This window comes from Protomyctophum bolini (genome assembly GCF_963924005.1).
Source record: "Protomyctophum bolini genome assembly, chromosome: 12".
Taxonomy (NCBI): Eukaryota; Metazoa; Chordata; class Actinopteri; order Myctophiformes; family Myctophidae; genus Protomyctophum; species Protomyctophum bolini.
Window position 1 is genome coordinate 1,030,588 of NC_137873.1, and position 24,951 is coordinate 1,055,538.

The window sequence follows — 24,951 nt, forward strand, 5'->3', positions numbered from 1 at the left end:
TGGAACAGAGAAAGAGAGAGAGATAGTCCATAGCAAAGTGTTGCAGCTGTTGCAGCAGACACGTGTGTGTGTGTGTGTGTGTGTGTGTGTGTGTGTGTGTGTGTGTGTGTGAGTGAGTGAGTGAGTGAGTGAGTGAGAGAGAGAGAGAGTCAGTGGTGTAGTGGGAAATCTGAGGGCGTTACCTAGCAACATGTTGCAACACTTGGTAGACTCACACTGACCAGCTGCAGTATGATCTCCTCCCTCCTTCTTTCCTGTCCTTTTCTCCCTTCTCTCCACCCATTTCCTTATTTTCCTATGCTTTACAACCTTCCCCCAGTTTCCAAACACACAGAGATTACCTTCAATACAAATAAAGTGTCCACTGTCCAGCGAGGAAATGAGAATATAATCCAATAACATCAGCCCTGCAAAAACACCTCTGTGTACGTGCGTGCGATGGAGAAGACTGTACCTGTTGCTACTTTCTTTAATCTATACACCTGATGCTAAACAATGTTCCTAAAAAAGGACATGCACACACACCTGCTCACAATGCTGCTGTTCTAAATATAGAGTTTAGTTTTAGAGTCAGTCGACTGTTTTAACTTTTTGCCTTGTTTAAGTGAAAAATGTAATAGTTTTAAGCTCTCAAGAGCTAGATTATCATTAAACATCTGCATTACTTATTACTTATTGTGATATTGTTTTGGGTCTGAGAGGCTAAACCTCATCAAATGGTGGTCCTTGGCTCGAATTAAGGCTGCACAATATATCGTTATCGTATCGTTATCGAGGTATGAACATGCACAATATCAGGATCGCAAAAAGGCAACGGTATCGTGATATAGATATATCGTCGACTTCTAAAGCCAGCCCTCTGTTTTAGCCTGTGCCCCTCGGAAAATAAACCATCACTCCGTTTGTCCCTCTGTCTCTCACACACACACACACACGATATATCGTATCGATAGAGATATCTGCAATATATATCGTGATATGAATTTTTGTCCATATCGTGCAGCCCTAGCTCGAATGCCGAAAAAAAAAGAAAAGGGACTATATGAAAAAGGTTCTAAATGAATGAATTGCCATGCATTCTTACCTGTAGAACCGGACTGTTGTCAAAGTTGTAGGCGCTGGGTCTGCCCTCCAGGGTGGAGAAGGCCACGTTGCCGCCGGTCAGAGGAGAGATGTCGCTGAAGTCGTCCGTGCACAGAGCCTGCATCTCATCCTCCCCGGTCCTGATGAAGCCTCGATTCTGCTTCTGGTAGGTCTTCTCACAGGAGCCGCTGAAGTACTGGTAGGGAACCCAGGGAGCGTCCTCGCTGGTCCGCTTGTAGATAGCAAAGCTCTCCGGGCGGCTGGTGTGGAACTTGAGGCGAATGTACGTGATGTCGAAGGCCTTACCTGCAGAACATAATGAGAAATGTTTTCATGTTCTCAACATCAACAGAGCTGCCAGCCAGTGCAGTGCAGGGCGTCCTCCTCAGCCCTCTTCGTAAAGAGTCCCGTCCTGTCGGGACTTGCCCGTTTCCTGCCCGGACCAGCCGTCCACGGCTACATAGAGATGAAAGTCTCTCCCCACCGCCAAGCCCTGAGCACACCTCACAGCACTACAAACAAGCCCAATAAATACAGCAAAGTGGCATGTGTTTAAAATGTACTCACTGATACGCTCTCTATCCTGAAAAAACAACAAATAGTAAATGAGGAGAAAAATAACTATTGCAGTTAGTTAAGATAGGTTTGCTGTTACTCTGCTTTTTAATTATACTCATAGAAGGAATTTTTGGATATAATATATAAGCTCTTTTTGTCCGTCTGTAATCTGGATTCAATTTCACTGAAAACTACAAATGATGGGAGTGTGTGTATGAAAAAGATTTCCCCCCACTTAATTTCACCTGTAAACCTTTAATGTAACAATAGAGTTGAAGTTGAACAACTAAAGCATGTTGCTCAGTAGTCAGTAGCATTTTGGGGCATACATTTCCCCATTCATTGTAAACATAAACCCTCACAATCAAAACGATCAAATAGCTAAGACATTGTTCAACCAAATGTAAAGCTAGCAATGAACATGCACCTAGGAACATGACAGTGTGATAGTAAAAACACATCATCCGGTTGAGGAGCCCAGTAACTTCTAGCACTGAACATGAAAACTTTGAGTACTACGATTCATTTTCTGTTGTAAGTAGGGTAGGCATTTATAAGCTTTTAGCTTCTGCCTACTCCTTTTGATCATCTTCATGTTTTTTGGTTTTGTTTTCATACCAGCTTATGTTCATTGTCTTTACATTTTGTATCTGAAACTGAAGGAAGATCAAATAAACTAAACTAACTAAACTAAAACCATTAAGACATGTAATATGAAGATTCCAGCCAGGAAACCATGTGTTTAAACTTAAAGCCTTCATCATGTTCAACTGAAACACCTCATTTCACAGCCCTCCCTTAAGTTATCATTCAAATGAAAATCTCTTTTATTCACTGAATTTTATCAAGATGTTTCACAATGAATGAATGTCACAGGCCTTTGTCATGACCGCCACAATCCCATGGCATAAAGCTGAGCTGGGAGGCAAGCAGGAAAAACAAAGGGGCTGTAATTAGGAAAGGGGCTTGCAACAAATATAAATAAAGCGACAACAAACAGAACACAAGTCAATTAATGTCACATGTTTCCACCTCAAACACAGGAATCTCAGCACAGCCCTAATATCAGACTTTGTTACCTAAGGCTACAAAGATAGGTTTGCTGGCTACAGAGAACTGCATGACTAAACCACTCAGGAATGTCAGGCACTATATTAAAGACACTGGTGGTGCTGCTGGGTGGATAGACTTATAAAACCTGTCTCGCACACCAAGTAGATCTTATACTGTATATTAACTAATTCAATGAATTGTCACAGGCGTGTTGTTTCATCATGTCAATCAACTTGATTCAATGAGGCCTTTTCTGTAACATACGATAACTTGTGATTGTCAAATACTCAACTGTAACAGTATCCAGCTGTTTTACTCCACTTATGTTTTACATATTTAATAATACTATGAAGTATGAAGCCAACAAAGGACTAAATTAATTTCGCTCCTATGCCACAAAAATGTGGAACACCCTACCAACTGTCATTAAGACATGTGAATCCCCCACCCACCCCTTTTTCCCCTCAATGGTTATGTTTTCCCCCCTTTTTACATCCTATGATGATTTCCTGTTTTTGTCTATATAGAAGTCTATATGTGTACGCTAGGGTTGGGTGACGATACGAATACATCGTCAATCGCGAATATATAAATCCAATCGCCGAATATTTTTATTAGGCGATTTTTCGGGACGATTTTTAACCTTTAAAGTGTGAGCAACATGTGAATCAATTTGGGCCAGGAAAGTAGTAACAGCGACAGTTATAATGGTATGGTCCCCGCAGCCGTGATGCTCAGTTGCTCTCAGTGACTCACAGTGTGAGCCGAGGGACCGAGCCGAGGAAGGCTACTGTTACTGTACTGTAGCCTACACAGGGCTCGACAGTGCGACTAGGTACTCGCATTTGCGACTAAAAATATCACTGTGCGAGTTGTAAAATTCAATTTGTAGCACAGGTGCGACTACAGGATTTGACCATTCAATCGTGATAAAGACAAGTCTCTGTCTACAGCAAGTGCACATTCTATAGTCGCGGTTCTATACCTACATTTATATTTCTGAACGGCGGTGTCGTTCGCCAAAAAGAGCAGAGCTACAAGCTAACAACGTGTCGCGGCTCAATGCGGTTTTCATTTGAAGATCTGTCCCTTTGCTCCCACCGCCCCGCCCCTCCCTGTGTTGCTGATCAGTTCTCTTCTCTTCCCTGTCAGCAGCGGAGCGAACGCAACAGTAGGCCTATAGCATGTATTGGTAGCACAGAAGGAGTTGCTAGGACCCCGACACATTGAATACTAAAGTTATTTAGAAAGTTTGTAATGTTAAAACATCACTTGATATAACTTTTAACCAAACGTGGGTGAAACAGCGTGCAGCCGCGCACGTAAAGAGTGCACGTGCGCACGCACATGGAGTGGACCGGTATACCAAAACAACCCTTGCTACGCACCTCGCTAAAAGCGTGTGCGCAGCAGCGCAATACGAATGACCGACCTGGCTGGATATATTAGTCAGTGGCTAGCTCAGGACCTGGAGGTGGTTGCACCACCTCGCACTAAGTTCAAACGTAGCCTAGTAATTGCGTAAATGGCCTTTACGTCAAGACTTATGCATTACTAAAATGTAAGCTGTTGCACCACACAAATTAGTTATAACGTATCTCTAAGTAACAACTAAATATTTACGCAAGCCATGTGGCAGCACTAAGTCCCTAGGAGCAGTCTACTAACTTGTTATCATCATGGCTGACCGGGTTGATTTCATTGACACATTAATTCAATATAACGAAAGACCCCGTCCTCGCCAACGCGTTTTGCGAGACCGACTACACCCGCTTGATATTTATGATGATGTCGACATATTTGCCAGATTCCGTTTTAAAAGAGACGGCATTATGAAAATAACAGACGTGTTGGCTGAAGACATACAGCACAATAGCGACTTGAACGGTGCGCTTCCCCCGAGTCTCCAAGTATGCGTCGCCCTGCGTTACTTTGCAACGGGGTCTATGCAAAACGTGGTTGGCGACACAATACAAATACACAAGTCTACAGTATGCAGGGCCGTGCGCAGGGTTGCGCTCGCCCTGTGCACGCGCATGAATGACTTTGTATACATGCCAGAAGAAAGCAAAAGCTAAATTACATCAGACAAAAGTTCCATGCTGTGTCAGGGTTCCCAGACGTGATTGGCTGTATAGATGGGACAGCAGACGAAACGGCGAGTTTTTTTTTTTTTTTTTGACAAGATAACGTTTACTTCCTAGTGTAGAAACCGCTCGTTTTCATTGGATCCGGGAGCTATGACATCATTTTATGAGACTATACATTATTTTAGGAACAGTCTAGGCACTACTAGTTACGTTATGCCTTAACCAGTCGTGGTGCAACTCAATTTAGTAAGCCACTAGTTACAAACTACCTAGTAGTTACTAAGGCTCTAGTAAGGACTTTACTCCACAATTTAAGACAGAATTTACGTTCTGGTGGTGCAACCACCTCCAGGTCCATAACTCTAAATGCAACGCATTAGACTAGCTATGGACCAGAGTTCAGTGGCCTCACTGGCCTGCATAAGTGAGCGACGTAAAAAGCCTATATGTCGGATTTTCTGTCTGAACTGAAGCAGTCAAAGCCAAGGAGAATGTTACATTACTAATTCACCATCGAGTAGCCTCTGCACTAAATGTCACACTCACATGATAGAACAGCAAGATAAAACGGATAGTCTGTCCATCCATTCATAAAATGAATTGACTATCTATCTATCTATCTGCATACCAAACTAATAGTCTATCAGTATAAAAACAAATTGATTATATAGATTATATAAAAAAATATGATATCCAGATGAATATCAATATTGTGATAATTTCTGAAAAGATATTGTGATATAATATTTTGTCATATTGCCTGCCCCTACCTCATATCACTTTATTAAAGAAAAATCACACCTGTGTGAAGTGAGGGGCACTCTTATCATCATACATCATGTTTTAATTTACGTCATATTTAGCAGAATTTTGACCTAATTTCTCCGTTCATTGTCAATGGCAAATATTGAGACGTGTGGGGACTAAAGCTGTATATAGGAGGGGCTATAGCGCCCCTCAAAAACACATTATTTGATAACTTTTCATCGTGCTCCTAAAATAATTTGTGTGCTACTAGATTTTTCAACTTAGGCGCACACGTGCTACTTGGAAAAATGCTAAGCGTCGAGCCCTGAGCCTACATGTTGTTTACGCTCCGGAGTCCAGAACCATGCAGTTTAATAATATACAGTCGCAACAGAATGCACACTGCTGTCTCGTGTCTCATCCCAATGCGCCACCCGTGAAGTCGGGGGAAAAAAACAAACAGGCTGGTAGTGTTGTTAGTATAGATGAAGTTCAGTGGGTTAACTTGAATCATTAGCTACACGCTAAGCTAACGATCCCTGAGCCTATACTGTATAGGCTTGGGGATCATTAGCTTAGCGTGTAGCTACTGATTCAACCCACTGAACATCATCTCCGCCTGTAATCCAAGTTATTTTTTTATTGACAACGTGAACGAACCCCGACACCAGCGCTGCAAAAATAGACAGATCTACAAGCTCTCAACGCGTAGCGAACGGTGCTGCAGAAACAGGCAGTGGTTGTGACGTTAGCTTAGCTTGCAGCTGCTTGTCCGTTCCAACTTCACTTCATCTAAACTTATTTCTTATTTTGTTACCCCATGGCTGCGCAGTTGTGCTGCAAAAACAGACGGATCTACAAGCTCTCAACGCGTAGCGAACAGAGCAGCAAAAACAGGCAGGCAGGACGCGGCGCCTTGAGAGCTTGTAGATTTTTTTTTGCGACCTGCAGTGAGCTGTTCTCACTTTACTTTTATGACACGAATACATCGTTAATCGCCGATTCTTGGTCAGACGATGGGCGATTGAAAAAAATTGGCATATCGCCCAACCTTAGTGTACGCTTCAAAATGTTGAAAACGGTGGACCTTCTTGTAAACAAGTGTAATGCTTTATGGTGTCGTCCACTCAGAGTTAACAGTTTTTGTATTGAGTTGTGCTTGAAATGTATACTGTAATTCTGCAAACTGTTAATACATACATCAATCAAAACAAAAAAACACAGCTGAATAAACATGTAAGGTGAACTAGGACGTATTGCCAAATGCCAAGCAATGTACTGTATGTACATTGTACACACTGTATGTGTAGCCTACATACACAGCTTTAGGATCCGCTATTACACCTAGTCAAACTAACACTCACATTTTGCCGTTGCACACATCATCCCGTTAAAAATGGCAAAGCACCAGTTGTGTGTCCTGTGCATTTAATCTCACAGAGAACTGAGGAAGTAGTCTGCACATGCATCCATCGAGCAGCACAGGGTCTGCCAGAGCAAGCTGCAGGGAAGTCGTGCACCGGTACTGTACAGTCTGGTGCAAGGTGAGTTTTACAGTATGATAGGGGTGAGATTTACGGTATTTAAGTTTATTCACCTCCGGCGCAGCGTGGAGTTTGGTTTATTATAATTACCTTAACAAACCAGAGTGCTGGTGAATTTCAGGTGAGGTTTGGTTCATTATGATCACCTCACCTAGCTGCAGGTAGCCCCGCAAGCAGAACCAAAATGTAGTAAAGTTTCTGACACTTTGATTACTTTACCCATTGGGTCCTGTTTCACGCTGGGCTGCCGCCAGTTACGCACACACAAATACAATGTAAACACGTAAGGAGAAAAGAATCTGCGCGCTTTTACGATGTTTTTCCATGTGTTAACTTACGAATGTGCGAACTATAAGTACCTTACATACCATACCGACACATCTCCTGTGTCGCGGAAGCCGTTAAGTATTTTTAATCCATGATTGATTAAAAATGTCGCTTCTTCCTACCTTGTTTATTGACACCTCATTGTACCGCCTATCTGGCTAGCTAGTGGTGCTATAGCTATGACGGAGCAGATCAGAGGCAGGGACGTAGCCCGCAAAGCCAACCGCACATCGGGAGGCGGTACAATAAACGGTAAATAAACAAGAAGAAATCAAAGCGACATTTTTAATCAAACATGGATTAAAAATACTTAACGGCTTCCGCGACACAGGAGATATTCTCAGAGGTATGTCAGGTACTTATAGTTCGCACATTCGTTAGCCATAACAGGAAAAATAATCGTAATACCGCGCCGATCGACTAAACGAAGAGTTTGTTTATATCCGCGTTCCAACAATCGCATTAGAAAATTTTAGCATGGCCAGGAACCCTATATAAAGCGACAATCAAATTTCATAAAAGCTTTATGTAGGGTTCCGAGTAGCCCCTCTCGGAACCCTACATAAAGCTTTTATGAAATTTGATGGTCGCTTTATGTAGGGTCCCTGGTCATGCTAAGATTTTCCAATGCGATTGTTGGAACGCGGATATACACAAACTCATCGTTTAGTCGATCGGCGCGGTATTACCACGCTTTTTCTTGTGTTCGTTTACGAATGTGCGAACTATAAGTACCTTACATACCTCTGATAAAATCTCCTGTGTCGCGGAAGCCGTTAAGTATTTTTAATCCATGTTTGATTAAAAATGCGCTTTGATTTCTTCTTGTTTATTTACCGTTTATTGTACCGCCTCCCGATGTGCGGTTGGCTTTGCGGGCTACGTCCCTGCCTATGATCTGCTCCGTCATAGCTGTAGCACCACTAGCTAGCCAGATAGGCGGTACAATGAGGTGTCAATAAACAAGGTAGGAAGAAGCGACATTTTTAATCAATCATGGATTAAAAATACTTAACGGCTTCCGCGACACAGGAGATGTGTCGGTATGGTATGTAAGGTACTTATAGTTTGCACATTCGTAAACCAACACAGGTAAAAATGGCGTAAAACCGCGCCGATCGACTTCTCCTTATGTGTTTACATTGTATTTGTGTGTGCGTAACTGGCGGCAGCCCAGCGTGAAACAGGACCCAATGTGTAAAGTAAACAAAGTGTCAGAAACTTTACTACATTCGGGTTCTGCTTGCGGGGCTAGGTTCCGAGAGGGGTTAAGCTACTGGAGTAACGTGGTCCTACACTCACGAACTGACAGTAATGTGATCCTACGCCCGAATTTCGTTGCGCATTTAGTAGTGTAATGACGGTAACTGCTGTACAGCGCCGGAGCGGTGGCTATGTGCGCGTACTCAGACGAAGCAGTGGAAGGTCCTGAAAGATACATAACGTCTTACCCAATTTTGCTGTTGTATGAATACAATGATGCTGTACTTTATACCGGATATGTTAAATACTCTATAATAATAGTAATAATAATTAGAATTATAAACTACTACTACTACTAATAATAATAATACCTTGCTGTTGTATGAATACAATGATGCTGTACTTTATACCTGATATGTTAAATACTCTATAATAATAATAGTAATAATAATTATAATTATAAACTACTACTACTACTAATAATAATACCTTGCTGTTGTATGAATACAATGCTGCTGTAATGTTAATGCTGTTGTATGGACACAATCTGCCCATCTGCCTATGTGACGGCAGACTGCTGGGCGAGTGCTGGCGCTTTGGCATGGGGAGCTCACATCATCATGTGGAATTAATTATGTACTGGCCATATATGGAGCGTCTTAAGTGTACAGGGTTTGATGAGGTCAGATCAACAGATCAACATATGGAATATCAGAACAGGTTAGCTCCATATATGGAGATCTAAGGGTTTGAGGTCAGATGTAGAGTTTCTGGTAGGCTCCATATAGGCAGATCTAGGTGATGATCCACTATTCTCCATGTAAGGCTATCCAGGGTTTGATGAGGTCAGTGTCGTGATCTTCATAAATGGAGATGGCCATATGTGGTGGCGTGACATGTCAGGGTGCGTGACCATATATGGAGACGTGATGTCACGAGGCGTGACCATATCTGGAGGTGTGGGTGATGGACAGACGTGAGATGCAGTTTTTCATAGTAAATGTTTATTTAACTCTGAGATTGCAGTCTCCGTTTTATTTAATTAAAATAAATCGAATGGACCTGCAACCACACACAGTCTGAACATTGTGTCTGCACAAGTGCATTTGAAATCCATTGACAATGTCCAGCTAAACATTTTATGAGATATTGGCACAATATTAATTTTGAATTGTGGAGAAATATCATGTCAAAGTCGCCTTCTTAGGCCAAAATCGCAAATAGACTAGAGACAACTATGAAATTTGAACTGCAACCACACACATTCTGAACATTGTGTCTGCACAAATGCATTTGAAATCCATTGACAATGTCCAGCTAAACATTTTATGAGATATTGGCACAATATTAATTTGGAATTGTGGTGAAATATAATGTCAAAGTCGCCTTCTTAGGCCAAAATCGCATATAGACTCTAGAGACAACTATGAACTTTGAACTGCAACCACACACATTCTGAACATTGTCTCTGCACAGGTGCTATTGAAATCCATTGACAATGTCCAGATAAACATTTTATGAGATATTTGCACAATATTACTGTGGCATTGTGGAGAAATATAATGTCAAAGTCGCCTTCTTAGGCCAAAATCGCATATAGACTCTAGAGACAACTATGAACTTTGAACTGCAACCACACACATTCTGAACATTGTCTCTGCACAGGTGCTATTGAAATCCATTGATAATGTCCAGATAAACATTTTATGAGATATTGGCACAATATTACTGTGGCATTGTGGAGAAATATAATGTCAAAGTCGCCTTCTTAGGCCAAAATCGCATATAGACTCGAGACAACTATGAACTTTGACCTGCAACCACACACATTCTGAACGTTGTCTCTGCACAAGTGCATTTGAAATCCATTGACAATGTCCAGATAAACATTTTATGAGATATTGGCACAATATTACTGTGGCATTGTGGAGAAATATAATGTCAAAGTCGCCTTCTTAGGCCAAAATCGCATATAGACTCTAGAGACAACTAAAAACTTTGAACTGCAACCACACACATTCTGAACATTGTGTCTGCACAAGTGCATTTGAAATCCATTGACAATGTCCAGCTAAACATTTTATGAGATATTGGCACAATATTAATTTTGCATTGTGGAGAAATATAATGTCAAAGTCGCCTAACATAAATTGCCAGGAGGTGCTCTACTCAAGGATCTCCTCAGCTCCCTGCGGGCCTGTAGTGTCACTGAGAACTTGTGTGGACATGGATATCCAACTGTTTAGGGGGGTTGACGTGATGTGATTTCTGAATAAATTCAATCAATCGTGGGTATATGGCCCGGGTAGATTACTGGGGGCCTGTTTCTGTGGGGGTCCATGCGGCCTGGATACATTATTGGGTTGTGCACCCTGGAGCCCCGGGCCCCCAGACCCCCGGCTGTGTCTGGTTATTTGGCCGGCTTTGGGGGTCCACGACCCAGGTATATTTTTGGGAAGGACCTCCTATGTGGACCCCCGGCAGTCTGTTCTGTGCCATGGTGCAAAAAAAAAAAAATTATTATAAAACAATACCCAAGTTTTACCGCCTGGGGGTCTGCCGCGGGCCTCCGGTACACCCAGACCCCATGAACGTGTCCAGGACAACGGCCCAGTCCCAACGATTTTCCCTGAAACGGCTGAGGTACAGCCTTTGATGGGGCTTCGGTAACGCGTTGCAGCTCCTTCTTTTTTCCTCTTTTTACGGTAACAAAAACAGCCCTAGCTCCAGAACCGAGGGCTCCACGGACACATGTCGGCCAGCGGCACGCGGTGGTCCAAGCCCCATATGGTCGTGGGCCACTCCCCGGGCGAACGGCGGCCCAAAAAACGTGCATGATGATGATTAGTATTTTATTTAGATTTTTATTATTACCCTCTACCCTAGAGTTTGTGTGTGTGTGTGTGTGTGTGTGTGTCATAGTTTCCCACTGTAGCCTACATTTTTGGCAGTGATGAGTCAGCACAGGTGGTGTAGTAGTTGCAGTGTGTGTGTGTGTGTGTGTGTGTGTGTGTGTGTGTGTGTGTGTGTGTGTGTGAGTGTGAGTGTGAGTGTGTGTGTGTGTGTGAGTGAGAGATCTATAGGCATTCAGCTTTGTTGTTTCTTACAGCTGAGGTCAAACATCCCTAGCTGAGGTCAAGTACCCAATTCATGTCCATTGGAGGTTAAGCAGGGGACAGCAGTGAATAATAATATATGTTGCAATTTCTGTAGGTTTTAATTATTGTTTTATAATTATTTAAAAAAAATAGTCAAATGTGTGTGTAAATACTTCATGCAATTTTGAAAAGGCTGGTTGTCAAGCGAACAGTAACAGTCATTGCCCTGGCTAAAGTCTGTCACAGAGGTTGAGTGTGTCTGTCCTGGCCAATTGAGTGCAGGAAGGCCACAGGGGGCCGTGTGTGTGTGTGTGTGTGTGTGTGTGTGTGTGTGTGTGTGTTTTTTTTTCCTCCATCCTCCCCCTGTGCGTATCCCCCCCCACCCCCTGCCGCATCCCAGATTCAGGTGACCGAATCAGAACTTTGTAACCGAGCAGAACTGGGACTCCCTGTTTGATGGAGGGGAGGGGACAATTCAGACACCATGCTGGGAAGCTTCTCAGGTACTGTGTGTGTGTGTGTGTGTGTGTGTGTGTGTGTGTGTGTGTGTGTGTGTGTGTGTGCAGGCAGCTATAGGCACCCTGACCTGAGACTGACCTTCACCTGGGTCAATCCAATTTAGTGTTTTGCCAGGGGGTAACTTGGCAAACACCCATCTACATTTGGAATGACCCAAACATTTGCAGAGATCTGATTGGCTTAAACAAAGGCATATATTTTGGCTTACTTATTTCCCTTCAGTAGCCTACACAACATCTGGACAGGTGGTTACAATCAATTGTTGGTTTTGAATTTGCATTTTTTCATCATCAAGATGAACAATCCACAAAAGTAAGTAGCCTTCTCTCACAATGACTGCATTAATCGTTTATTATTTCCATCCTCTGTTTTAGAAAATCAACATAGGCCTACATATATTTCTTATAATATAGACTAGCCAATCTACATTGACATGTTGTGATGTATTTTATGTATTTATGTATGTTATGTATATAATGTATTTATATTAAATATTTACGCACAAGCACCTTTTACATTCAGCACATTTGCTGTACTAATAGTCCTGATTTGGCATGTGTAATCCGTTTACTGTTATCTCCTGCAGGTATTTTGATGGCCAAATGATTAGCTATTTTTTGTCATGATTCAGCTCACAAAATTGCATGTCATTGAGTTTTGGTGTAATATTAACTATTTTAAATCAAATATAATTTGTATTTCAGAACATATTATTTCCCTAAATTTGGAGAGGTGAGTAGCCTATAGAGTGACTATACACAGTATTACTGCATTTATCCACCTTTATTAAACCTTTATTAAAACAACTACCACCTATAATGCTATTTTAAAAAGGTGTCATTATGATGTAATTTCTGATTTCAAGAATACAACTGTTGTTACATTGTAATAGCTGTCACCTTTTTTTCCCCCATTGTCATTGTTTTAGCGAAAGCATACAAAGACTTCTGATGAAGTGGTATTTGCTATAAAGCAAATAGCACTTAAAAAATCAATAACAGACAGTTATAGCGATAAACAAGGATTTTGGGGAGCTGTGTGCCAAAACCTTGATGTTCCAAACTCAAAAAATAATCGCAATAAGATCCACCATCTGTATGAAAGGGTAATCTCCTTTAATCTTCTTTTAACATTGAATGCATGCACTTGTGTAATTTCTGCACTGGAAATTAAGTATAGACCTTTTGTTATTGTTAAGGAAAAAACATGATCCATTGACTTTTGAAAAATGTAAAGGCAAGGCACCTTATGTGGGAATTTGTTGATATAGTGATGGCAATATGGTTTAAAAAAAACATTTGGAACAGTAAAGTAAAGTAACCAGCATTTGACTTGTTTTTTTATAGGGCATTCATAAACTATCAATACAAATTATAAACTTAAAAGTTAATTGGCTGTATGTCAGTGTTATTCTTAATAATTTCATCCTTATTTGTCTGACAATAAGTCTCCCCACTACATTATCCATAGTTCACCTCGTAATAACAAATGTATACCTTGCTACTCTTCCACATGTGCTACTGTCTGTCTGTCTCAGGGTCTGAAAGCGCAGGTGCATCTCCCCCTGCAGTCACTCACAGGCGGCCAGCAGTCTGCTTCTCCACATTCAGACACGCCGGATCCCCAGAGCTCCCCGCCGTCCCTAGCACCCATCAACACAGCCTCATCATCTGGCCAGGTAAGGCCTAACACTAGTAACACATAATTAAAGGACCATATAGTCAAGCCCTTTTTTGATTTGACACATTAATGATTATTAATTCATTTATTAGTGATTAGCGGGGCAAATATCTCACAATGGGTAAGGGCTAGTTGTTGTAATGCATGGATATTAGAACATTCTAATGTTGTTGTTTAGCACTTGTTTTTGGAGACCTAGCTCCCTCTGGAAGCCAAATGGATAAACTGAGAGTTTAAACACCTGCAGTAACATGTATCATATGTGTATTAGGACTTTTGGGGTTATTTGATTGACATGAATGAATAAGCCCATTACTGACAAAAAGTGCACAGTTAATAAATGTTAACTTTGCACTTTTGGGGGGGCCCTGAGCTTGAGCCTCCATGTGACAGCAACGTGGTCGCAATATCAGGGCCACCCCTAGCTCAGGGGAACCTGGGCCTGGGCCCAGCAGGCCCGTTGGATAATCCTCCCCTGCCATAATGTAACACAGCAGCCCTTGTTGCTTTCTAATGGAGCCAGACTATTCTTTTTTACCATAGGCTAAAAGCGGATGTGATGTTTGTGGGCGTTTATTTTTCTCTCTGTGTGTGTGTGTGTATGTATGGCTGCTGAAATTGATTGATACAACAATTTGAAATGTGATGTGTTACTATTACAGAGTGGTGAGGAGAAGAGTGACCATGACGTTCAGGTTCAAGAAATTTCACAGACTGAAGTAAGTTGTATCCAGTTAATTTTATTTTGAAAAGATGCTTACTAATTCTAACACTTATTTTTAGTAGAGCTGGGACTTGATTAAAAAAAGTAATCTAATTAATCAGAGGCTTTGCGATGAATTAATCTAGATTAATCGCATTTTAATCGCATATCATTATTTGACCCGAGAACAGTGAGAAAGCAATTTTTTCAAATGGATTTTGGTATACTAGTGAATCAATGAATAGTGAATACATAAGTTTAAGCAATAAAACATTGTTTTTGTAGTAATAGGGGTAATAATTATTTATTGAATAATTGCACACAACTGTGCTGTAATCCACGCTACCATCGGATAGCCTTTTAAATCCTATTTCCAATCCAAGGGGACAAGCAAAGTGATCTCAGCGGCTTCCCCCAGTATGGTGTACTGTCTGCGGTGTAACATTCTGGTGATGTTATTGCCTGGAGAGGACATGGACACTTGGTGCTCAGGTCCGTCTGAAAACTGTCCAGTGACAACGTTCTGCGGTGAAAAAAATAGTGCGATTAAAATGCGTTATTTTTCTGTAGTTATTTTTTTTTGTAATTAATCGCAATTAGTCCCGGCCCTAATTTTTAGTCTTTCATTTCACTTCCAAGCAATTTGTAATCTGATATATTGAAATTTCAGAGCTCAGATGAGCTGACAGGAGAAGAGCTGAGTCGAGAGAGTACAAGTGAGGTAAGTTGTTCAAATGCTATTTTTAAATAAGTGCTTACCACTGCTGATGTGATATGATTCTTTTTTAAAAGGATGGCGAGGACGTAGGAGTTATTTTTCATTTGCACAAATGTTTAGTATTTCTAATACTTCATTTCATTTTCTAAAATTTCACTTCCAAACGTTTTCTAATCGGATATATTGAAATTACAGAGCGGAGATGAGGTGCAGGTTCCTCAGGTTTCACAGAGTGACGTAAGTTGTCCAAACTAAAGTTTCCTGTTCATTTATGTTACATTTATTTTGAAAAAAAACAATGATTTGTAAGACATATTCAATCTTTCATGCATATTCAATGTCTCATATTTGACTCCCACCGTCATATGGGTTCTTAAATTATTGATTAAGGAACAATTTGCAATGTGTTCTGTTGTAATTACAGAGTGGAGAGCATCATCAGAGTGGAGGATCGGTTTCTAGTGGAGATGACTTTTTTGGACAGGCAAATGAATCTCCAGTAACAGGTGGGCTGCAGTCTGCTTTGTCACAGTCTGAAAGAATCCACTCCCCTGACTCCCAGAGCTCCCCATCCCTACCACCCATAACAACAGACCCCAACGTCACGGTCCAGATACCCCCACTCTCCGCCCTGCAGGATCAAGCCATAGTGGTCGATTTCACCAGTGTGAGTACTGAAGAATGTCATAGGAAGGTCATCGTCAAAACAAGGAACTTTGTTTCATCATTAGATATGCCGTGATCAATGGTGTTAACTATGCTGTAGCATTGAGTGCTAATAAAAAATAACAAGTATTTATACGATTTTTTTCGTCCTAATTTAACTGCCCGCAATGATATATGACTTCTGAAATTGAATAATACAACAATTAGCAATTTGTTATGTTGTAATTACAGAGTGGAGAGCATCATCAGAGTGGAGGATCGGTTTCCAGTGGAGATGACTTTTTTGGACAGGCAAATGAATCTCCAGCAACAGGTGGGCTGCAGTGGGCTGCACCCCAGAGCTCCCCATCCCTACCACCCATAATAACAGAGCCCAACGTCACGGTCCAGATACCCGCACTCTCCGCCCCGGGTCAAGCAGTGGTCGATTTCACCAGTGTGAGTACTGAAGGCCATCAGGAAACAAAGTCCCTTGTTTTGACGATGACATCATCGTCAAAACAAGGGACTTTGTTTCCGGTGATCAATGTTGTTAACTATGCTGTAGCTTTGAGTGATATACTAAAAAACAAAATCAGTATTTATATGTTTCTTTTTTCATCTAAATGTACACTTAACTGCCAACAGTGATATAATATCTCAAATTGATTAATAAAACAATTTGCATTACATGTTGAAAATACAGAGTGAAGAGGATGAGAGTGAAGCAGAGGTTTCGAGTGGAGATAAGGTTCAGAGTGGAGATGAAGAAGACTCCAGTGGAGAGAAGAAGGTACAGTACAGAGTGGACAGATTCCACAGAGTATAGTAAGTTGTCAAAATGTTCCAGTTATTCACGACTATTGTGCTTTGCAACAGTGTTGGAATAGTTAATTACCCATTTTGGCCGGGAACCCCTTTTGGTGTTTTAAACATTATGTTATAATTTAGCTATTGAAAAATAGCAGACCTACGAGCTCATAGCGCGCCACCGAGTGGCGCGCTATGAGCTCGTAGGTCTGCTATTTTAGAAAAATCGTAAAAATGTGGCGCAAATCTTTGAATAAATATTCTTTCAAAGTGAATGTTTTTAAATCAGGTCTAAATGGGTTAAAACGTTAACATATTACATATTACTAGTTAGTTGTACTATTATTACTATACTTATTACTCCCTGTCAAAAGCAACTTTTCCTAAGTTTCATTTTTATTTTTTTTCTTGTGCCCAGTAATTGCATCTTTTGTCACCAAAAGTCTTACTTTCCAACACTGAATGTAACAAGTAAATGTTTTCACAAACGCATTCTGCATCATTAGAATTCATTTAACATAAATGTGCCCATTTGATTGGGCAAAACATGTATTTATTATGGAATGTTGTGAAATATGCCTAATATCCAGCACCATACTGTATGTTACACAAATATGCATTATATATATCTCCCATATATATCTCCCATCAATCATGAAAGAATACTGTTTGGACAGTTACATTTGTGTAGACCATGTACTAAAAAACTAAATAAGTATTTATACGTTTCTTTTTTCATCTAAATGTACACTTAACTGCCAACAGTGATATGATATCTAAAATTGATTAATAAAACAATTTGCATTACATGTTGAAAATACAGAGTGAAGAGGATGAGAGTGAAGCAGAGGTTTCGAGTGGAGATAAGGTTCAGAGTGGAGATGAAGAAGACTCCAGTGGAGAGAAGAAGGTACAGTACAGAGTGGACAGATTCCACAGAGTATAGTAAGTTGTCAAAATGTTCCAGTTATTCACGACTATTGTGCTTTGCAACAGTGTTGGAATAGTTAATTTAACCCATTTTGGGCAGGAACCCCTTTTGGTGTTTTAAACATTATGTTATAATTTAGCTTTTGAAAAATAGCAGACCTACGAGCTCATAGCGCGCCACCGAGTGGCGCGCTATGAGCTCGTAGGTCTGCTATTTTTGAAAAATCGTAAAAATGTGGCGCAAATCTTTGAATATATATTCTTTCAAAGTGAATGTTTTTAAATCAGGTCTAAATGGGTTAAAACGTTAACATAATACACATTACTAGTTAGTTGTAGGCTACTATTATTACTATACTTTGTCACCAAAAGTCTTACTTTCCAACACTGAATGTAACAAGTAAATATGTTTTCACAAACGCATTCTGCATCATTAGAATTCATTTAACATAAATGTGCCCATTTGATTGGGCAAAACATGTATTTATTATGGAATGTTGTGAAATATGCCTAATATCCAGCACCATACTGTATGTTACACAAATATGCATTATATATATCTCCCATATATATCTCCCATCAATCATGAAAGAATACTGTTTGGACAGTTACATTTGTGTAGACCATGTATTTTCTTTTCTGTGTACTGAATCTTATTATTTTCCCCATATCAGAGTCCACCGATATCAGACCTCTACACACGTCCTGCACCAAAGAAAGGCTTCTTTTATATAAAAAATAAGGATTGGAAGAAATTGCGACAAAACCAAACAAAGAGACAATTTAATAATCTTGAGTGGACTAATATAATATCAACAGGCATCAGATCCCACCACCCATACTGTAGCTTTGCCTTCAATAGGCATACTGTGAAAACAAAGCTCTCCAAGAAAGAAGGAGGACTTTTTAAGTGTGATGGCTATTGCACCATGGAGGGCTGTCCGGTCCAAGTTGTCGTAAGAGTTCAAGATGAAGCTACATTAAAAGCATGCATTGAATTCTCTGGTGGAGATGTTTGCCATGTTCAAGATGACCTTCGACGAAGGCCTGTGCGTGCTGATGCCCGCGCAAGATATGGAGAGAGACTGCAGAGTAAGCTACCGAGGTCGTTGTATCTTGACGATATCAGAGAGATCCCAGAGGATGTCATGGAGTCTGGATGCAGGGACACAGCGCAAACCCCTTCAGTTTTGAAGAACATTGCATGTTCTGAAAGGAGACGTTTGCGAGCCGATCCAATTGAAGTGCTAAGTCTGCAGAAAATGTTGGATGCAAAGACCGGAGGTGATGGTGAAGTGCTGCAGAAAGTATTAATGGCCCCAAAAGGAGTGATGCTCTGGTCAAAGAAGACTCTGTCAGTCTTCTTTGCCCGATGCAAAAATGATGTCGTTTATATTGATGCGACAGGAAGCATTCTGAGGAAAGCCAAAAACTCACCGCCGTACTACGTGTACGAATTAATAGTGAGAAATCCGACAAAAGGTGGATCCCCTCTACCCGTGGCAACGTTCCTCACTTGTGAGCACACTACGGCCTCAATAACATATTTTTTACAATCCTTCCTGACAGACCTGGCAAAGAAGCATGGCCCTCAAACATATAAAAGACCCGTCATGATAATTTGTGATGGATCCATTGTCCTCCTTCAGGCTATTTCCTGGACATTTTGTAGACTAAGCCTTCCAGAACTCCAGCAGAGGTACTACAATATTATTACAGGACAATGTAACTCAGACAAATTTGACCTCCCCATCGTCCATCGTTGTCTGAGTCATATTGTCAAAAATGCAAAGGACTTGTGCAAGAAAAGGTGAGAAATATTATAATATATATATATAATATAATATTTTATTGTGTAAGTTCCCATTTTGAACTGAAGAAATAATTAACAGCCTCTTTTCCCCTATAGTTTCCCTAAGGCATACTACAGTCTGGCTATGCACGTGTTTGGCCTACTTGCAGACTGTGGCACACTGCCCGAGATGGACGACGCTGTAGTCAGTGCTACAGTCCTCTTTTCCAGTCCCAGCACTAATACAAATGTGGAAAAACATTTCAAAAACCTCCAGCAACTCATGCAGGAAAAGGGAATTGGTGACATTGACAAAGGAGTTGTCGAAGTTGAGGAGGAGGATGACACGGTAATGCTATTTTTGACACAATAGTCAGATATAGTACTATGCTAAAAATAATGTATATTCTTTTCCTCTTTGTAAAAACATTAGTTTATTCAAAAAAGCCCAAATTAACTTTATCCTAAAACCTTTTAAGTTTCTGTTAGTTAGATCCATTTAGACGTCAGGCCGATTCCAAAAGTGTCTTCAAAATCCTATTCTAAAAAAACTTCACATTGATATTGGTGCTTTCAGGCAGAAACCCACGATGTTGGAAGCAATCCGTTTGAGATGCATTTTGATAATGTCATCAGAAATGTTTCTATTGAGGTGAAGGGCCCTCCAAATCCATATTACTCCCCTACATTCATCACGACACTGGCCAAAAACTTCCTGCCCAATGCTGCCCTTTGGTCTGGAATGATGCTAGGTATGATAAGAACACTTTTATATTTTATATTATCTTATTTAGCAATGAGCTTAAGTGTGAATTATATCTATTATTTTATTTTCATTGATGTGTAAAATACACAACATTATGTTTAAATTTACCACATAATTTTATTTTTTTCTTCTTAGGGAACTTATATCGACATGGTATGGATAAGGGTGGAGCATACAATCATTTCAGAGAGGTCTTTGAAAAAGTCTGCAAAATCAAAACACAGGTACAATTACATAATTCATCCTGGTGTGATGCGCACGCACACACGCACGCACTCAACCTCTGTGACAAACTTTAGCCTCCCAGGCAATAACTGTTACTGTTCGTTTGCAACGAGCCTTTTCAAAATTGCCTATTGAACTATTCACACATACATACTGAGCTCCATTGCACATCTCATCTCCCAAGGGTGAAAAAGATAAACTGTAAAAGATAAACCTACAGATATGTCTAAACAAAAGAAAGTAAAAAGGATATGGTTGCAGTGTAAATGTTTTTTAATCTGTATTGTGTTGCAGAACTTCACACAGGATAACCGGACACAGGGCATCATGGAAAAGAGCCAGTGGGACTTGAAACACATACGATTCCCTATGAAAGGTCTCACAAGGCTAGATGACTTTGTGAGCCAATACCAAAAGATCCACGATGCCATGTTGCGTGAATACGGCGACAAAGAGCGCACCAGAAAAAGGGTTGGTTGGAATGTCATATGTCAGTCAGTCTATATGTGTAGTCAGTCTATTAAAAGAAAATATATATATATATAAAATATTAAAAAAATATTTAAATAATCTGCCTTAGGCTACTCGTAAAACTTTTGTAAAATGTTTTTCAAATATGGCAAAGACTTAAATATTAAAGCATAAGGCGTGCCCAAGATAGGTCTGTCCTGTCAGTAGTTCAAAAGTAAATTCAATTCAAGTCAATTCACAGAGACAAATGTATCAAATAAATGAATAATTACATAGATGTGGCCTTCATGAGATTAATGAATTATTAACTTAACCTTTTTCATTTTCAAGAACTACCGGATTGACCTGGAACAATGGAAAAATAAAAGTAAAACTCGACGTGGCACCTATGTTTCCCCGCTTTTAAAGACCTTCAGATTCAAGAATCCTGAAATGCAGGTGTGATTTGTTAATCTTTTATGAATTTTGGCATCACCTTTTGTTTGAAGCTCCTTCCATTTTTTTGTGTACACATAATGAAACTGTTTGAAATGTTGTATTACAGCACAAAAACACCGGTGAGACCCCTACAAAGGCAAAAACATCTCCTGGGACCATGCCACAGGTGCTCAAATGTTCCATAGGCTTTATACTTTAATAAAATAAACACTGTTGTTAATTACCACTATATCGCTATATATATATATAGGCTATTTAGTTACTTTTCTTTGACATTAATGCCATACAGTTCAAAGACACCCGTGAGGCTCCTTCTAAGGCAACAGCTTCTCCAGAGTCTCCATTGCACTCTGATACTGAAGACCTTGAAGGCACCGTGACCAAACCACAGGTGATTAAATGATCCTATACTTAATACTGTTTTAATGACTGAACAATTACTAAAAGTACACTAAACTACAGAAAAGTATGCAGTTCTCGTAATTAGTTTAAACACGTCTCATTGCAACTCGTGAGCTTGTACATTGGCTATTTGCAGTATACTCTGGTTCTCCACTAGAAGCGGTATGAACTATAGGGCATCATTTGATGAAAACAAGATAAAAAGAAAGGTTGTAATATGTTATGAACATATTACAACATATTACAAGTAATAGGCAATTATTCTGTAAATTAAGTAACTTAGAGTTGTATTTGTTCATTAAACAAGAAGCACTTTAATATTGTTGTAAGTCATTCATTAACACTGTATGTACAATATGTAATAATGTATACTAAAATCATAAAAATATATACTGTAGGCAATGTGAAACTTAATTTTCTTTGACATGTTGTATTACAGTTCAAAGACGTGAAGACAAAGGCAACAGCATCTCGTGACTGTTTGAGCTTGACCTTGAGTGATTCAGAAGACCTTTCTGACCCTGGGACCTTACCACAGGTGCTCAAATGCTTCTTTGGCTTTTTAGTTTTTATAAATGTCATCATTAACATTGGGATGACTTATGAACTATACTAGAAGCCGCATGCAGTGACATTACTTCTCATAATGAGTTTTTAAATGTATATTGCTGCTGTCGGGTCGGGTGGAAACCTTTCATGTCCCAAAACTTTAAGTTTTCTTTTTGAGCGGTGCCTCCGCTCCATTATGCAGCTACTGTATTCTCAACTTCATTCTTTCGGTCATGATCCACACTTCATGACCATAGGTGAGAGTAGGAACGAAAATTGCTCAGTAGACAGAGAGCTTTGCCTTCTGGCTCAGATCTCTTTTCGTGTGAGTGCAGTACAGCGAATGCAATTACCGCCCCTGCTGCTCAGATTAGGTAATTTTATTATGTTATTATTGTCTTAACAATGTAATGACTATGTAATCTAGTATTGTAAATGACAATGTATAGTAATAACTGTGTAGCCTATGATAAACATTAATTCATTTTGTTTGACATGTTCATTACAGTTCAAAGACACGGCTAAGATGCCTCCAAAGACAACTGCATCTACAGTCAACTCCAGTGACACAGAACTTCTTGAGGCCATAGCACCGCAGGTACTCTAATGCTCCTTTTTTAAATGATTACTGTTGAAATGACTGAACTATTAGTTATTATAATGAGTGATTAAATTAAGTAAATATAAAATAATTTAAAAGTACACTGTAAACTGGATGTAGTGAGAATGTTTATAGTACTTTGTGTCTCTTTTGTCTTTTTTTTCCTACAACATGACTGATAGGCCTACATGCATTAAAAGTTAATGTGGTAGTATTTCAATTGCTATACATTTTTACAATTTAATTAAATTAATATCTAAATATACTGTACTCCAACATATATGTTACTAGACCTTGATTAGAATATCACTGCCAAGTGCCAATTTGGAAAATGGATTTTAATTTTTATTTCTGTCTCTCTATCTGTTAAATGAACTAAAAAAAGAAGAAGGCAGTTCCACAGAAAGCCAGAGTGCGACGAAGGCGCTCCAAAGTTGAGGGACCAATCTGGCGTGGAACCAACAAAGGAAGACGTCCACCAGTCAGAGTCGATCGAAGAGTAGAAAAAGTGTCTCTCGTGAGAATTCTTGAGATGGACTTTTGGCTAACAGATAAGCATATTGATCAAGCCACTTACTTTCTGGCAAATGAATACACTAACATTGATGGTTTTCAATCTGTATTGCCTTTTGCAGCTATACCAAAGGGGGGCGTTGTAGGCACTCCTGAAGGAAAGTTCATTCAATTTTTGAACATTCGCAGGTCACACTGGGTTACTATAAGCAATATATTTTGTGACCAAGACCAGCTGGTTGTCTACGACAGCCTTAGTCTTAGACTGGACGATCCAACTAAACAGGCTCTATCCTGGCTGCTCAGGACAAGATCACCCTTTTTCGAGGTTCTGCTGCCAGATGTGCAGCAGCAAACTAATGGAAGCAACTGCGGGATGTTTGCGGTGGCCTATGCATATGCTTTGTGCCAAGGTGCTAAACCAGAGATGTGCACATTTATGGAAGGCAAACTGAGGTCACAGCTGTTCAATTCTATTTCCAATGGAAAAATGCAAATTAAATTCCAACCAAAAACCACAAAAATAAAAGATGACAACAAAGCCATCATTAATGTGTACTGTGTGTGTCGTACTGCACACAGCATGGAGTTGATGGTGCAATGCGCACAGTGCGAGGAATGGTATCACCCTACATGTGTGACCATTCCAAAACAAGTAATTGGCAGTAAAGTGACCTGGCATTGTGACATCTGCAGTTAATTTGTGAACCTCTTTATTCACAGATGTATTTATTGATTTCCCCAAGTCAAGGAAACCTTGAGATCTAGTGTGTCTTTTTTTTATGCTAAAACTTGTCATTTGTGTTTTTTTAATATTACTTCAAATGTTATCGAAATGTTACGCAAATAATTATCTCTATAGTCATGTGATCAAGAAAGATCTGTTTTATTTTAATATTTGTATGAATATTTCTTGAATAAAAGGTCAAACTTCAATATTTGTGTATGTGTTTAGTCGGGAAGGGACTTATAAAGTGGGTTTAATTAGTTTATCAGAGTAAATGATATGCTATCCACCGACCAGTGATACCCTGGCCTATGTGTTGAGTCATATTATAGCATTTTCTAATGTGATATAGCCTACAATTAGACACTGTAACATGTGTGTTCACTGTTTATCAGTGATAGATTGTGACCTCATCAAATGGTTTCCATTGCAAAAATGAAAAGACATAATGAAGGTATTTCTTAGATTTTGTAACAAGAAAAATAGTAATTAAAATTGTTTATCAGTGATAGATTTTTACCTTCTGAAATGCTTTTCATTGCAAAAAAACAACACATATCTAAGAAAGTCTCTTTTCTGATTATATCTATCCATATTTCCACAGTAACATTGGACAAAAAAGTTATCAAAGTCTACAAGTCAAATTTTGACATTGTTCATTTGTTACAATAGCACTGGCTAGCAGTAATATGGTACCAACATCTTTCAAATGTTTAACTGGACATTGACAATTGATTACAATAGCACTAGTGCAAGGGA

At 39.8% G+C, this 24,951-nt stretch overlaps 1 protein-coding gene across 1 annotated transcript in view; it reads right to left on the reverse strand.

Moving 5' to 3' along the window:
- LOC308325391 (laminin subunit gamma-1-like) overlaps positions 1-24,951 on the reverse strand; it is a gene marked incomplete at its 3' end in the record, with an annotated part of 57,016 nt that overhangs the window by 24,019 nt on the left and 8,046 nt on the right. The window contains exon 2 of the mRNA XM_080777878.1: positions 1,085-1,389. Within this exon, the coding sequence (XP_080634004.1) occupies positions 1,085-1,389 (305 nt within the window). The remainder of the gene's footprint in view (positions 1-1,084; positions 1,390-24,951) is intronic.